The sequence below is a fragment of the Microtus pennsylvanicus genome, chromosome X (assembly GCF_037038515.1).
Source record: "Microtus pennsylvanicus isolate mMicPen1 chromosome X, mMicPen1.hap1, whole genome shotgun sequence".
NCBI lineage: Eukaryota > Metazoa > Chordata > Mammalia > Rodentia > Cricetidae > Microtus > Microtus pennsylvanicus.
The window spans coordinates 115141629-115158444 of record NC_134601.1 but is presented as its reverse complement, the minus strand read 5'-3'; the positions used below and the strand labels follow the sequence as shown (position 1 = coordinate 115158444).

Sequence of the window (16816 nt, the reverse complement as noted above, 5' to 3'; positions counted from 1 at the left end):
GGTTTGCAATTTCTTTACCATGTTCTTCTCGTTAAATTAAATGTTCAGACTCACTCAGATACTCAGCTAAAAATTATACTAATCCCACCTAGTGTTTTCTTGTGTCCACCAGGGACAACTGTTCCTAGAAATATCTTGCACCTTGACTAAAACTGTATGTGATGAAGCAGAATTATTTGAAGCTCAGGTTGGGAAAAGAATGCAATTTGTAATGCAAGGAGTTGTGTTTAATCAGCAGTTGCAGATTTTCCTATTTTAAGAGATAACATTAAAATGGCTCTTCTGCAAATGCTTTAACAGTACAGTAAGGATTTAAACGTCTGGCCCTAGATTTGGTGTTCTCATATTCCAGTCACTGTTTTAGATTGACTTCTAAATTAAATCATTACAGCCAACAGAAAATTATTGACAGTGCATGTGAAACTATGTTAAAACCCAAGGCAAAAGTAAAACTATGCATGCACTACTGTTGAGGAAGCTAACACCTAATATTTTCAAAATTTAGCTTATATTTTTTCTTTTTCTTTTTCTTTTTTTGGTTTTTCGAGACAGGGTTTCTCTGTGGCTTTGGAGCCTGTCCTGGAACTAGCTCTGTAGACCAAGCTGGTCTCGAACTCACAGAGATCCGCCAGCCTCTGCCTCCAGACTGCTGGGATTAAAGGCATGGGCCACCACCGCCCGGCTTAGCTTTTATTTTCAAATGAGAGAATTCCTTGTATAGGGCAATTTCTACTGACCAAGTGGCAATGTTAAATCATTTTATTTAAGATAAAATCAAAATATAACATGTTTTAATTGAGGATACATAAAATACTTATACTTGAAATGATGTTTTAAATTTTAACACTCTTACTCTTTGATTTTTAATGACTTTAACTTTCCATAAAAATAAGCAACCACTAGAAATTATAAAACCATGTATATAACTGTACACTTTTCCCCCTTTGTCTCAGGTTCTGATATGGCTTGGCATAGCACTAGTCTCCAGAAATTCAATATTATGGTCAGGGATGTTGCTTAGTGGTGGAGTGCATGCTTAGAATAGGTAACACAATGGGTTCCCTGGGGAAGCAGGGGAGGGAGAGAGGGGAAGTGGGAGGCAATGTTATTATGTTTGACATGGATTGTTCTATGGTTTAAATCTTTTAAAATACAGCATTAAAATATTATATCATCTTGATATTTTTGGAATTTCCATAAATTAATTATATCTCTGAGTCACACACCTCACCTTGTTACTAGCCTTAGATAGTACTACTCTGTTCTCACCTTTCCATGGGAGAGGACCAAATCTCAACCCATAAAGCAAAATCTGTGATACGACCAATAAGGATATTCTGTGTCAGAGGAAAGCCAAAAATAAAATATTTATTCCTACAATTAATATTCTTCTCTATATTGCTGGTAAATATCACATGCCTTCTATTTCTCATTTTCAGTTTATCATTCAAATGTATAGTATTTCTAAATTCATTACTAAATGCAAACTAAGTTTCTCTTAGTCTAGATCATAAGTAGTTTCTATGTTTGTATCTGAAACAAAAAGCCTTTTGGAAAGAGAGACAGAGTTAAACATAAAGCCAAGTTGTCTAACTATGTGGATTCCCTACTGCTACCTCTTGAACACTTCTTCAGAAATTTATCACATTAGCCAAGCTCAAATATTCTATTTAGAAATCTGTGTGATTTGTTTTTTCACCAGAAGCAATGAAAAATGCCTTGTTACTTGATACCTAAAATAAGATGGCCAATGCAACTGTTAAATGTCTAAATGCACAAAAGTCAAATACTGATGAGTTTTTTAAAAGGAAGAAGTTAGTGAGCTGAGGATGAAATGTCTTCAGGACACTAAGATATAAAGCATGCAGCTCTAAGAACAAAAACATATGGGAATGTTGTTCACAGCTCTAGAGAAAAAGTCATGACAAGTCAGACTAAGAAATCAATTGTGAAAGTACGTGAGACAGACACAGTGATGGAGGAGGGTGATTAGAACGGTCATCACAAAACACTATGGTATGGTGATGCTCGGGTATACCGTTGGTGGACTCGGCAGCAGCTGTAGTGGTCCCTGTGTCCGAAGGGAGGGTGCTGGCTGCTAAAGTTAGAGGAAAGGGTGGGGTATTTTCTGATTCACCTATGCAGAAAAAAAAATCAGAGCAAAGAGAGGTAAAAAAAAGTTCCAATTTGTTGCTGTATTTTAGTTTCTAATAAAGAAATAAGAAAAGTAACAAATTAGTTATTGCCTTCTCAAAAGGAAAAAAGAAAATGTATATTCGCTGCCAAATAATTAAAAGGACAAGATGGCAAAGTCAGGATATGGTAATTTAAACATCTGCTCTCAAAAAGAGTTAGTACATAACTCCTACATAACAGAACATTGAGATACCTGAAATATACTATGACACTGAAAAGAAGAAAAAGTCATCCTGATATTATCCATTTAGGCAGTTGAAAATTGAAAGATGATTATGAATTGGATAATGAAGTAAGTTGCTTTAAAATAAAATAATCAAAAAATCAACAAAAAATCATGAGGAAGAAGGAAAAGGCTGGCCCTTCTTAGAGAGTAACTGCTATACCTTTTCCAGTCACATTTAGGGCTGTGACTGTGCCTCCTGCCATTACCTCTCTCCTAAAATGAGATTATTTTTGGTCCTGTGTGCTTAGTCCAGCTAGACTGTATTTGCTTTCTTTGCTTTTCTTTTGCTTTTCCCCCAGAGCCCAGTATTCATGCTTCAACTATCTGATAGCAAGAAGAATGACAGCTCCCTTTATGAGCAATGCATACACACACAAGAAGTGCAGCAGTTTAAGCATCTGAAAAGGTGCCTATAAAGCTGTGCGTAGCATCTTCCAATCCTGCAGACATCCAGTCATGCCCGTGATCTCCCCATAGGGGCCCTGCAATGCAGAGATAACATTAAACTCACCATCGCGTCCTCCAGCAGGCCCCGAGGCCAGTGATACTGCCCATGAACACTTCTTCTTCAACTCTAGCTGCTGTGTACGCTCCAGGGACCGGCGCATCATTGCTTCCAAACGTTCCTGCCCAAATTCCCCAAAGCAAAAAGTATATTCTATTAACAGAAAACAGTAACAACCACTCAGTTATACTTCACTGATGCCTAGACGAGTCACCAAGTGGGGTTTTCTGTGCTCAGCATCCCAAATCCATGTATGTGTGCTTTCTTCACCATCAAATGCCTTTTGGTGGGTTGAGAGTAAACAATACAGCTAGGCTAGTGCTGGCTTCTCCAACCACAGACTGTGAACACTGTATCCTGTCCTGTCCCCTCCCCTTTCCTCCCTGGGGAGAAGCTGTTGCTATGCCAGCTCCCGATTTGCGTATGAATAATGCTCAATAAGTGATGTGGGAGTATCATATATCAATCTGTTGATTTCATTGGCTAAGCAATAAAGGAACTGCCTCGGCCCATTTCATTGGTTAGAAGATAGGTGGGAGGAGTAGACAGAACAGAATGCCAGGAGGAAGAGGAAGTGAGGTCAGACTCCGCAGCTCTCCTCTCCGGAGCAGACACTTCAGAGAGATGCCATGCCCCAGCTCCGACCCAGGATGGACTTAGGCTAGAATCTTCCCGGTAAGCGCACCTAGGGGCGCTACACAGATGATTAGAAATGGGCTAAATTAATATGTGAGAATTAGCCTAGAAGAGGCTAGATAGGAATGGGCCAGAGCAGTGTTTAAATGAATACAGTGTGTGTGTTGTTATTTCGGGGCATAAGCTAGCCGAGCCAGGTGGCTGGGGTCTTGGGGACGCAGCCCCGCTCATATTACTACAAATAAGCATTAACTCTTTCAAGCCTGTCTCAAATCTGGTTAAAGAGAACTAAAATTTGGTCCCAATACCAAATATAGCCTTTCAAATTGAAAACATGAGAAAAGTTTAAATTGAAGTATAATTTGAATTTTTCAGCCCTGTATATAGCTTTGAGAACAGCACTTGACTTTGAAACACATTTTATAAAGCCCCATTTTCATTTTTGAGCTCCTTTTCTATACTGTAATACTTTTCTGCTCATATTACTCTTAAGATAATACTGCATTGTCCAAGATTTGACAAAGATACAGAAACTTCTAGCTACAAAATAAAACACTTAGTGCTCTGCCACAGTTAGGTGTATGTGTATAGGTGGGGTGGTGTCAGGAACTAAGTAATTTTTTACTAGAAAATAAAAACAGATACCAAGCGTCTCTTTTAAAGTAGGATTTATCAAATTACCCATATTAACCAAAGTGTTAGTTTCAAAAGGTTGTTCTTGACAGTGAAGCAAAGGTGTTCTAATTCTGCACCTCCACTACCTCAACGACAATGCAAATATCACTCCTTGCTTCTACTAGAGAAGCCCAAGGTAGGGCTGGTCATTACACTGCTCTAGGAATAGACTAAGCCTCTACTGAACTACAAATATGTAGCTAAGTTTTTTTTGTGGATTAATAAAATCAATCAAGAAAAATTAATTTAGGATAGCAAAACCTGAGTGATCATGACTTAAACATCAGTGTTCTAGTTTGGGGTCAGGCACTATCCAATCATGAGTGTGCACTTCTTGGATGTCCTATCCTGATGATCTTGGGCCATTAAGTTCTGATGATGAACAGTGGTGGTCTTCCAGATAAAAGTTGGAACTTGGAAGGAACAGAACTTTACCACCAGATGAGTGAAACACAGCTGCCCAAGACTGAGACTAAATAGTATTTACATGAATTTATTTAACAGTAAGTATTTAACTAGCAACCTAATTTGTTTTAAACACTTGACCCTGGAATAAATTTAGTTCAGGAAGAGTTTTGGTAGATTTTCTACATGTCAGAAGGACCTCATAAGATAGTGGACACAGTCAGAACAAAGACCACTGAAGTCGGCCTTGTCACTGAACAGCTATCTAAGAGGCAGAATTATAAAGAACTTCTTGCTCTCCTAAAGCAGACATATCCCTGGAAAACTTAGGCAAAAAAATCTTTTCATGCTCAACACCCTCAATTTCTTAAGCTGCTCCAGATTCTAACACTGGAAGCTTGTTCTTTTAAACTTTGAGTAGATGTGTGGCGCATGTTTTAGCTTTCTAACCATTTTACATTTCTGGGCTTCAATATTCTCACCTATAAAATAAAGATGATATTACTTACATCACCATGTCATACAAGGTTAACAGCTAGATCTAGTACCCGAGGCGCTTAAGTTTTTAATCAGTGCTAAATAAATCTGAATTTGAAAGAAGAATAAGACAATTTAGAACAGTGGCTTTCAATGTGGATACATCAGAACTGCACAAAGGATTTGGATTTACTCCTAGGGTTTCTCAGTAATCTGAGGGTAGTGCCTTCTTATATTTATTTTTGGCAGTACTGAGGATTAGAGCTCCAGGTCTTGTACATGTTAAGCAAACACTGAATTACACCTAACCCAAGAGTTTACCTTTATAACTAGCTTCAGGTGCTACTCCTAGTAGGATCATACTTTTGGAACCATTGTTTACAGATAAAAGGTTGTGCATGAGAAAGGAAGAGAAATAAAGTTTAGTTACACTAGAAAAAGAGTATTCATAAATACTAGAACTACATAGTGCCTACTAAGCTGTGGTTCTCCTGAGTATCACTGGCAACCAACAGAGGTTGGCGAAGGACAAGACATATTCTTGTCTCTTCAATTTGTTCTACCATGTAGGCTTATGAGAAGGAAAAGAAAGGGATCTTAACCCTTGATCTCTTTAGCTCTGGATGAGTCTACATTTGACTAGATGACTACATGACTAGACCAATCTGGAAAACTGTGACCAACTGAGCTGGCCAACCTGGATTAAAAACCCAGTAGAGCATTTGGAAAAATTGGATATTCACACCTAGAAGAATGAAACTAGATCATAGTTTTCACTCTGTGCAAAAAGTCAAAAATGGATCAAAGATCACAACTTATGATGGGAGGGGAAGGGAGAGAGGAGTGGAGAGAAAGGAGAGCAAGACAGAGACAAAGACAGAGAGCAAGCTATATGTTTTTCTATTGCCTTTACTGTATGTGCTCATGGATGACACTGTAAAGACAATCCCCCAGTAGTCCACAACAGGCTTCACATGGGTCTCCTCTTTACAGATTTCTATATCCAGTCCCATGGTCAATCAAGTCCCTCTAGGAGTGGCCAGACTTCAGCTGAGTCTAGTTTTTGTTTAGGCAAATTAATAAATTTCTTGTTTTATATCCAGTATTTTTGTTTGTTTGTTTGTTTTGGTTTTTTGAGATAGGGTTTCACTGTAGTTTTAGAGCCTGTCTAGCTCTTATAGACCAGACTGACCTCGAACTCACAGAGATCCACCTGCCTCTGCCCCCCAAGTGCTGGGATTAAAAGCACGTGCCACCACCACCCGGCTTATATCCAGTATTTTTATTAATTACTAAGCAATGACAGTTATAAGAAGGTTAGATATGTCAACCTAACTTAAAAAGGTGAAGCTACTCTTTGAAAGATTTTCTTGGTTAGAAAAAAAGCTGCTCTTTCTCTAAATCCCACCAATCAGTCAAGAAGCTACACTGAATAAAGATTAGGTGAGCATAATGAATTATCCACCAAAACTTAAGGTGACAAGAACTTGTTCTAGCAGCTTATTTATTTATTTATTTATTTATTTATTTATGGTTTGTCGAGACAGGGTTTCTCTGTGGTTTTGGAGCCTGTCCTGGAACTAGCTCCTGTAGACCAGGCTGGTCTCAAACTCACAGAGATCCGCCTGCCTCTGCCTCCCAAGTGCTGGGATTAAAGGCGTGCGCCACCACCGCCTGGCGCAGCTCAACTCTGAAGGTAAGGGATACATCAAGAAGTGAAGGTGACTTCCACCAAGTGCAGTTAGTTAGTTCAAGGACAGGGTCTCAAATAGACACTGGACAAGGCTCCCTTCATAGGACAACTGCTGCCACTGCTACACTCCTGCTAATTCTCAAAACCTCTAAGAGTCAGGGTATTGGTTTTGCCTTAGAAAACAGAATGTCATGCCAGATTATCTGGTCTTGATGTATCTGACTCATTACTGGTTTCACTTCAGAATAATTTTTTATTTGGTTCTGGCCATTCTTATACTCCTAGTATGGTATTAAGGGATACTGAGATCACCCACTTCTGTGCTGGGACACATAAGGTTAGAAGAACAGTATCATGGTCATCATAGGAATATGAAACAGGAAAGGGGTGCATGGGAGAGAGGAGATGACAGACTTATGATCTTCGAACTACCAGAGCCAAGGAGTAAGACTCCTGCAACACTTTACAATAGGCTCGAGAAGCAAAATGGCCTATATCAAATGAATAATCTTTCCACTGAAGTGTTTTCTTTGTTGACAGAGACAGAACATGACTGAAAGAACTTAAATTCAGCACTAAGGGAAAAATTAACATTCTAGAGCCAGGTGCTAAGCATTCAACAGCCCTCACTGAGATCTCCAAGAACTAGAGTTGACCACAGAAGGCTTCCTTTAGAGGACTTCCACAGGGCAGAGCAATCCCACTGCCCTAAAGATCACTCATGAAAACGCTAAGTTTTTGTATCAGCAGTATAACTAACCCTGATGTAGTTAACTGGTTACCCTATATGTGGAAAGTCCCTAAGCTATACCTGGGTCTCCTTAGGCCCTGAGGGTGGGAGCAGGTGACAAAGGCAAGCTCCTGGTTTTTTGGGTTTGCTACACAACCTTACAAAGCCCAGCTCTCAGTTTAGACCTGACATGCTAAAGCTGTGCCACGTAGTTTCTAGGAAAAAGAAAAAAGTAATTTCAGATTGTGTTTATGCTGATAATATAATATCCTCTATTACATTAGGGATAAAAGAAAGCACAAAGCCAGAAAACATCCAGAAGTTAAACTACTAAAGGTTAAATTGTATCAGGATCAACCATCTAACATGACATCCCCTCATTAACAGTGAGTATGAGACTGATTACATTAATTGCCTCTAAGACTAATGTTCTATAAAGGAAAATTATGCATAGAAATTGTCGCCAAAGTGGACCTCTGTCACACTGCAAGATGTGCTGAAGCATAAGAAGTATCTTCATAGTGTTCCTTTTTGGAAGAAGCAGTTACAAGCTTTATCTTGAATCAGCAATTCAGCAGGATGTCAAAAATTAAAATAGGTATGCCAGGGAGAAAAGGACAAACTCTAAGTCATCAAGGAATGGAGGATGGGAAAGGAAGAAAATGGGCCAGTGACTCATGAAAAGCACACAGGCTAAGAATGGATGCATCTGTCTTAAATTACCCAAACAGTTCTCATACACTGGTTCCTCCTGCCAATACTGAGGATTGAACCTAAGGATATATATGTGTTAGGGATGTGCTCTATCACTGAGTTGTACCCTCAGTACTCTTTTTAAACTATTTACATTGAGATAGAGTCTCAATAAATTGCTCAAGCTATTATTGAACTTGTTCTATAGCCAAGAAATCCCCTGAGAATTTTTGATCCTACAATCCTAGACTCCTAAGTAGCTAGTATTAGAAACCTGTACCACCAGGCCTATGTGAATTTTGTTCTGTTTTCTTTTTTGGATTTTTATCCAAGGTTTTTTTATATTTTATTGAAACATGGCCTGGGTTAGTCTCAAACTGTCTATGAAACTAAGGATAACCTTGAACCTCTGAACATTCAGCCTCTATTTTCATGTGGTTTACTGTTTTTTTAAAAACAGTACATAGACTGTTTCATGTCTTCTGGAGCTCTATCTTGACCTTGCCTCCACCAAAGTCACCTGAAATAACTGGAGAGTGTCACATTTCTAGTGATTACTCTGTGGTAGGTGCTTGCTGGACAGTTTTACAAGTCACCTTCTTCAGTCCCTGTTCCGTTTTGGGTCTGGGGAAACAGGGTTGGGAGGGGGCTATATGACTTGCTCTGGCTACCAGTTGCTTAGTGATAGGAATGAGGTATAAATTGAGACCAGAAAAAGCCAAAGCAATCAGACTAAAGCCAGCAACAGTGAACCACAGCTTTGCTTAGACCTTCATCTGCTTAAGAAAACACAAATCACCATCAATAGATGCCACTTTACAGGCAAAGGTGGGTCTCGATTTGTGTGGTTCAGTCCATGGTCAGTGTACATATGTCTTCTTTAAAATTAAAAAAAGAGAAAGTGGACTCTGGCTAGGGAAGCAAGTAGGCTGACTAGAGGATCTTCACCACTCCCTTTGCTCTCCCAAATCCAACCCTCCAGTTTCATGCCCAGTTCTGCTGCACTCTCCCTTCCAAATGGCTCCCATCTCTAGTGAATCACAAAGATCTTCCCCTCCTAGTCTCTCTCCCCCTACTCATTTTTTTTACCATAGCCTCCAACTTCTACTCCCTGGGAACTGACAAGCCACTCTCACCAGGTAAACAAGCAGGCTAACTTCAGATTTTCACCTCCTTCTGCATTCCTCCAAGTCTCATCCCCACCTCTATAGCAGAGCTTTGGCTGTGATCCCTCCTCACTCTCTGTCCCCATTTCCAGTGAAATTACCACATCCTGGTTTTCCTCCCTCCTGTAGACCCCTTCAGGTCCCCCCAGCCTGCCGCCATTCCTAACTGTTAGCTCCCAATACTCAAAAACACATTTTACCTAAAACTTTCAGTGGCCACATATATCAAGATCCCAGAAGAATTTCCTATCACGCAACACACAGCCACACCTCTCTCCTAAGAACCAGAAAGGGCAACAGAAACTAAGGTACAAAATAGACCACATGACAAAGACAAGACCAAATATCAGCACCTAGGATTACAATCACCCCAATCCAAAATGTATAGATGCCAGAATAAAAAACATAATCATTAACAGCTAGGACAGTATGTCTCCAAGAGAGTCCAGCAACCCTGATACAGCAGACCCTAAGAAATGCAATATAGTTGAAGCTTAAGTTAAGGACTTCAAAACAACCTTTATGAATATATTAGAGGTCCTTAAAGAGGAAATGAATAAATCACTTAAAGAAATCTATGAAAACACAAACAAACAGTAGAGGAATATGAATAAAACAGTTTAAGACCTGAAAGTAGAAACAGAATCAATAAGGAAAACCAAAACTGAGGGAAATCTGGAAAGGAAAAATTTAGGAACTTGAACAGGAACCTAAGAAGCAAACATTACTAACAACATACAAGAGACTGAAGAAAGCCGGGCGGTGGTGGCACATGCCCTTAATCCCAGCACTCGGGAGGCAGAGGCAGGCGGATCTCTGTGAGTTTGAGGCCAGCCTGGTCTACAAGAGCTAGTTTGAGGACAGGCTCCAAAAGCTACAGAGAAACCCTGTCTTAAAAAAAAAAGCAAAAAAAAAAACAAATTGAAGAGAGAATCTCAGGAACTGAAGACACGATAGAAGAAATAGATAACTTTGTCAAAGAAAATGTTAAATAAAAAAAAATTCTGGCACAAAACATCCAGAAAATCTGGGGCATTATGAAAAGATCAAATTTAAGAATAAGAATAATAGGAGAAAAAAAAACAGGTCAAAGGCATAGAAAATATTTTCAACAAACTCACAGAAGAAAAATTCTCTAACCTAAAGGAGATGCCTATCAAAATACAAGAAGCACAAGAATATCAAATAGATTGGACTAGAAAAGAAAGTCCCCTCAGCACATAAAAATCAAAATGTTAAATGTATAGAACAAAGAAAGAATATTAAAAACTACAAGGCAAAAAGAATAAGTAACATATAAAGGCAGACCTATTAGAATTACACCTGACTTCTTAATGGGGACCCTGAAAGCAACAAGTGTCTGGACAGATCCAGCACAGAAGACCATAACCAGCAAAACTTTCAATCACCATATATGGAGAAAATAATGACACTCCAGGATAAAATCAAAATTAAACAATATCTATCTACAAATCCAGCTCTACAGAAGGCACTAGAAAGAAAACACCAACCTAAAGAGGTTAACTATTAAAATACAGGGAATAAATAATCCCAGAACAGGAAATCAAAAGGGGGGAAACACACAAACCACACACACACACACACACACACACACACACACACCACTACCACCACCACCAACAAAAACAAAACAACAGGAATCAAACAGAAAAGATGTGAAAACAGGATCCATCCTTCTGTTGCATCCAAGAAATATACTTTAGCATCAAGGATAGACATTAGCTCATGGTAAAAGAATGAGAAAAGGTATTTCTAACAAATGGACTTAAGAAGCAAACTTGTTTAGCCATTTTAATGTCCGACAAAATAAACTTCAAACCAAAACTAAGTAGAATAGATAGGGAGGGATGTTGTAGAATATTATTTTTAAGATGCGTTTTTGTTTATGGTGTAGAGCATTTGTTTTAAAGACGCAAAGATGTGTTACATTCTTTTATGCTGCATTTGTTTCTCTATGAAGCTGTGTTACTTTGCCTGTCTCAAACACCTGATTAGTCTAATAAAGAGCTGAACAGCCAATAGCAAGGCAGGAGAAAGGGTAGGTGGGGTTGACAGACAGAGAGAATAAATAAGAGAAATTTGGGAAGAAAAATCAAGGAGCAAGAAAAGGAGGACTCCAGGGGCCAGCCACGTAGCTACACAGAAAGTCACGGAGTTAGAAATAAAGAAAGACATATAGGATAAAGATAAAAACCCAGAGGCAAAGGTAGACGGGATAAACTAAGAAAAGCTAGCAAGGACAAGCCAAGCTAAAGCTGGGCATTCATAAGTAAGAATAAGACTCTCTGTGTGATCTCTTTGGAAGCTGGGTGACAGCCCCCCCCACACACACCATGAAAGAGCAAAGAGTAAAAACAACCATCTATAGAAGGACACTAAATATTCAAAGGAAAATCCACTAAAAGGACACTGCAATTCTTAACATTTATGCACCAGAAACAAGGGCACCCAGATTCATAAAAGAAACACTTCTACTGAAGAGACTATGGCAAACATGGCTCTGGCAGAACTTGTGCTTCTGGATGAGATTTTTAATGTTTTCCTTATTTTATTTTTGTCCTTTTTTTCTCTTAAATTTTGTTTTATTTGGGTGGGAGGATGTGCAGGGGCGGCAGGCAGATGAGAAGGGATGGAGAAATGAATGGAGTCAAGATACATGATGTAAAGCCATGCTGTGGTGGTGCAGGACTTTCTTTAATCCCAGAACTTGGGAGGTAGAGGCAGGTGGACCGCTGTGAGTTCAAGCCCAGCCTGGTCTACAGAGGAAGTTCCAGGACAGCCAGGGCTGTTACACAGAGAAACCCTGTCTCAAAAAAAAAAAGCAAACAAAAAAGATATATGATATAAAAGACACAGAATAAATAAATTTTTAAAAAGACAAAATTTTTTAAAAAAAATCAAATAATTTAAATAAGCCTATAACCCCTAAAAACTATAAGCAGAATTAGAAGTCTCCCAATCAAAAAATAAAATAAAAAAGCCAAGGGCCAGATGGTTTTAGCACAGAATCCTACCAGACTTTTAACAAAAGAGTTAATGTCAACCCTCCTCAAATAATTCCTCAAAATAGAAACAGGAGGAACACTTCCCAGTTTGTTTTATGAGGTCAAAGTCACCCGGATATCCAAACCACATAAAGGTCCAAAGACACAATGAAGAAAAAGAATTACAGACCAATTTCCTTTATAAGTTGCAAAATTTCCCAATGAAATACTTGCAAATTGAATCCAAGAACACATCAAAAAGATCATCCACCATGATCAAGTAGGCTTCATCTCAGAGATGCAGTAATGGTTCAATATATATATAAATCTATAAGTGTAATCTACCATACAAACTGAAAGACAAAAACCACAGGATCATCTCATTAGACGCTGAAAAGGCCTTAGAAAAAAATCCAACACTCATTCATGATACAAGTCATAGAGAGATCAGGGATACAAGGAATATACCTAAACATAACAAAGACAATTTACAGTATGTCTACAGTCAACATCAAATTAAATGGAGAAAAACTCAAAGCAATTCCACTGAAATCAGGAACAAGACAAGGTTGTCCACTCTCTTCATACCTATTCAGCATAGCACTTGAAGTCTTAGCTACAGCAATAAGACAATTTAAGGATATCAGAGGGATACAAATTAGAAAGGAAGAAGTCAAAGTATCTTTATTTGCAGATTATATAACAGTATACATAGTAAATCTAAAAATTCCACCAGGAAACTCCTATAGCACTTTCAACAAAGTAGCTGCATACAAAATTAACTCACAAAAATCAGTAGACGTCCTATATATAAATGGCAAACAGAAATCGGAAAAACAACACTTTTCACAATAGCCTCAAAAAATATCAAAGCAAATGAAAGACACATAATAATAACTTCAAGTCACTGAAAAAATAAACTGAGGAAGCTATAAGATGGAACAATTGATCTCCCATGCTCATAGATCAGTAGAATTATATAATAAAAACAGCCATCCTACCAAAAGCAATCTAGCAATTCAATTAAATCCCCAATTTCAACAGATCTTGAAAGGACAATTTTAGATTCACATGGAAACACAAAAAACTCAGGATAGCTAAAAAAAATCCTGAATAATAATAAAACCATGGGACATACCTCTATCCCCAATTTTAAGATGTACTTCAGCTACAATCCTAGAACCACAGAGGTTAGGTAAAGAGTAAGTGACTTGGGGTACAGATAGATCTCATTAGGGATGGGAAATAGAATAGACAGTTATGGATAGATGGGTGGGCTGGAATAGGAGAACTGAGTTGGGAGCGGATGGGGAGAGCGGGATGAGGGAGAGAATATGGGGATAGATAGCTAAAATTAAGGGGCATTGGGGGGGTCATATGGAAACCTAATACAGTAAAAGTTTCCTAAAATACATGCATATATGAAGGTGATCTAAATGAAATTACCAAATAATGAGGTAGACAAGAGTCCCAATTGGCCATTTCTGATCACCAAATGAAGCTTCCAGTATTGGAACTAGTTATATCTTATTGAGCTGTTGGCCAAAACAGGCCCATAGGAATCCTTATATAACCCAAGCTGTTGCCAAAACTATTGATTGTTATCCACAAACTGACAGTAAGGTGTCATTGCTGAAGATGCACAAATCATTGAACATGGACAAGTTGAACTGGTACCTATATACAGCCTTTACAACTAAGTTGTTTGTGCAGGAAGGTACTTTGCATGCTACCAAAAGAGAGATGTAAACACCAAGCTAGCCGCAAACCTTTGATCTACAATGGTGTCCTGCTTGCAAAATATACTAGGGCAATGGTGACACAAAGCTTGTGGGAGTAACCAACCAATATCTGATTTGATTTAAGGCCCACTCCACAAGATAGAACCCATACTCCTTGGGTGACCAAGAACCTGAGACTAGGGACCTAGAAGAAACCCAAAACCACTATCCTAAAAATAAAACAAGTAAACAAATGTAGCAATAAAATTACTCCTGATGACAATCTGCTATACCATCAGTGCCTTGCTCAGCCATTATCAGAAATGCTTCCTCCTGAAGCAGATGGGAAGAAACATAGAGACTCACACCTAGACATTTTATAGAGATGAGAGTCCTTGGAACATTCAACCCTAAATGAGATGCTTCCATCAAGTCCCTCCTCTAAGGGCTTAGGGAACCCCATAGAAGAGGAGGTGGAAAGTGTAAGAGCCAGAAAGGATGGCAGATACCAAGAAAACAAAGTCCTCTAAATCAACATGATCAAAGCTCATATGAACTCACAAAACTGAAGCAGTATGTGGCCCTGCACAGGTCTGCACCAGGTCCTCTGTTATATAATATGGCTTCCAGTTTAGTATTTTTATAGAATTCTTGAGCGTTCAAATGAGTGGGTCTCTGATTCTTGGGCTCTTTTCCTTCTGTTTTCTTGTCCTGTCCAATTCTGATGTTTTTATTTTCTTATTAAATCTTATTATAAAAAGAAGTAAATATATATAGTAATCATTCAGAGACTTTAAAAACACTAAGTTTGTAATAAAAGTCTGTGTATTAAATAATGTTGGAAATTGACAAACTGCTACATTGTTCATACTAAAAGATGAGTCATTACACCTTATGAATAAAAAATGATGATCTCCTGATACAAGGGTATGATTACATCCTTAAATATACTTGTTAAGAAAATCTATAACTCGCCGGGCGATGGTGGCGCACGCCTTTAATCCCAGCACTCGGGAGGCAGAGGCAGGCGGATCTCTGTGAGTTCGAGACCAGCCTGGTCTACAGAGCTAGTTCCAGGACAGGCTCCAAAGCCACAGAGAAACCCTGTCTCGAAAAACCAAAAAAAAAAAAAAAAAAGAAAATCTATAACTCAAATATGCTTCCTAAAAACACTTCCAAAGTTTAGTAATAATGGACTCCATAGTGATAACTGTATTCCATTTCTTTTTTAAAAGGTAACTGGAAAGGATGATTAAAGCAGGGAGCTACATTAAAATTTAAATACACTAGCATCTTTGAATTCAAACATAGAATAGTTTTCAAGCAGTAAATAACGATCATATTATACTCGTTGGTCTTTGTCTGTCTTCAAAGCACAGACCTCCTCCTGGCTGTAATACTCAGTTTTCTGTCACTCAAATCTAAGCCACAAGCCCCTGTGTGTCTTAATTTAGTAATAAAAAATTATGCTTGAAAGAAGCCTTGGAAACCATTAGAAATTCAACCTCTCACGGCAAAGACAAGCAAACCAGGGCCCAGAGAGAGCAAGCATTTTACCCTGGGTTATCCAACAAATCTGAATCTAATGGCTAAGTCTCTTTGCAACTCTGCCAGTGCTACACACACTAACTTTTTGTATTGTGGTACTGAAAGGTGGCATGCTAAGTCATCAGGCAAGATTTGGGAGTTAGTCTTTCTTATAGCCCATTCTTGGGCAGTATACAAAATGCCCTAAACACTTTTACCCTATGTAAGTTGCTGAGCTGGCTGGGGTAGGAAGTTCTCAGGACCTCACCTCTTCTTCTCGGAGCTTCTGCTTCCTCTTCTCTTCCACTGCAGCCCTCTTCTGGTCCTCTCGCTGACGCTGCTCCTCAAGTTTTCTCCATCGCTCCTCAATTTGTTTCTCATACTGAAGTTTGGCTCTTTTCTGTTTCTCTAAGATCTGCTGTTCCCTGGCAGCTGAGAAATGGAAGCATACGTGTAATTCCAAGAGCTCCTTACACAGATTGAGTTAAAACCAGAAATAATCTGATGAAATCCTAGGATGCAGTAATTAAGTTAAGTGGTGTGGGGCATGTCAAATATGTTATCTCTCTGCCTTGTTTTTCTCCTCAGTTACACAGAGATAGTAATAACAATATGGTGAAGAAAATGATACAATGTTCAGCACTCACTCACATACGCTGGAAATTAGAAATGTTAGTCTATGCTTTATAACTTTGATAAAAGAATTTCTTTTCTTCCCTGTATATTGGGTTTTTTTTTCTTCAACTTGTTGTGCTCAAATAAATCACTGATCCATTTGGAAAAAAAAAGAAAATGATACAATGCATGTAGAACACAAAATAATGTTTCTTCAAAGAGGAATTGTGGCTATTATTGCTATCATTAAGCCAAACTTGTATACAACAGCTAAGCCATACAGTGACTATAATAATGATAGTTTAAGGGTACATTCAATAAAATCATGTTAAATGAGGATGCACAGTAATCTGGGCAAAGCATTAAGATATGTAAAACCTTGTCTTCCCATCAAGCCATTTACTAAGAAGCCCTTACCTCTACTTAGCAGGCAAGGGAAAGGATCCCTGGAGATAGTGCCTCAACTGCCCAAGAGGCCAAACAAGAATTCAAAAGCTTCTTGTTCACCTTAATCCAATAGGGGAAATTATCATCTACCTGCCTCAC

The 16816-nt window shown here is 38.6% G+C and overlaps 1 protein-coding gene across 5 annotated transcripts in view; it reads right to left on the bottom strand.

Annotated features, from left to right (window-relative positions):
* Map7d2 (MAP7 domain containing 2) overlaps positions 1–16816 on the bottom strand; it is a 109217-nt gene that overhangs the window by 43231 nt on the left and 49170 nt on the right. For all 5 annotated transcript variants that reach the window (XM_075957210.1, XM_075957206.1, XM_075957208.1 and 2 more), the window contains exons 3-5: positions 15924–16087; positions 2934–3048; positions 2039–2137 (exon numbers count right to left, since the gene is read on the bottom strand). In XM_075957210.1, coding sequence (XP_075813325.1) covers positions 2039–2137; positions 2934–3048; positions 15924–16087 — 378 coding nt within the window. The remainder of the gene's footprint in view (positions 1–2038; positions 2138–2933; positions 3049–15923; positions 16088–16816) is intronic.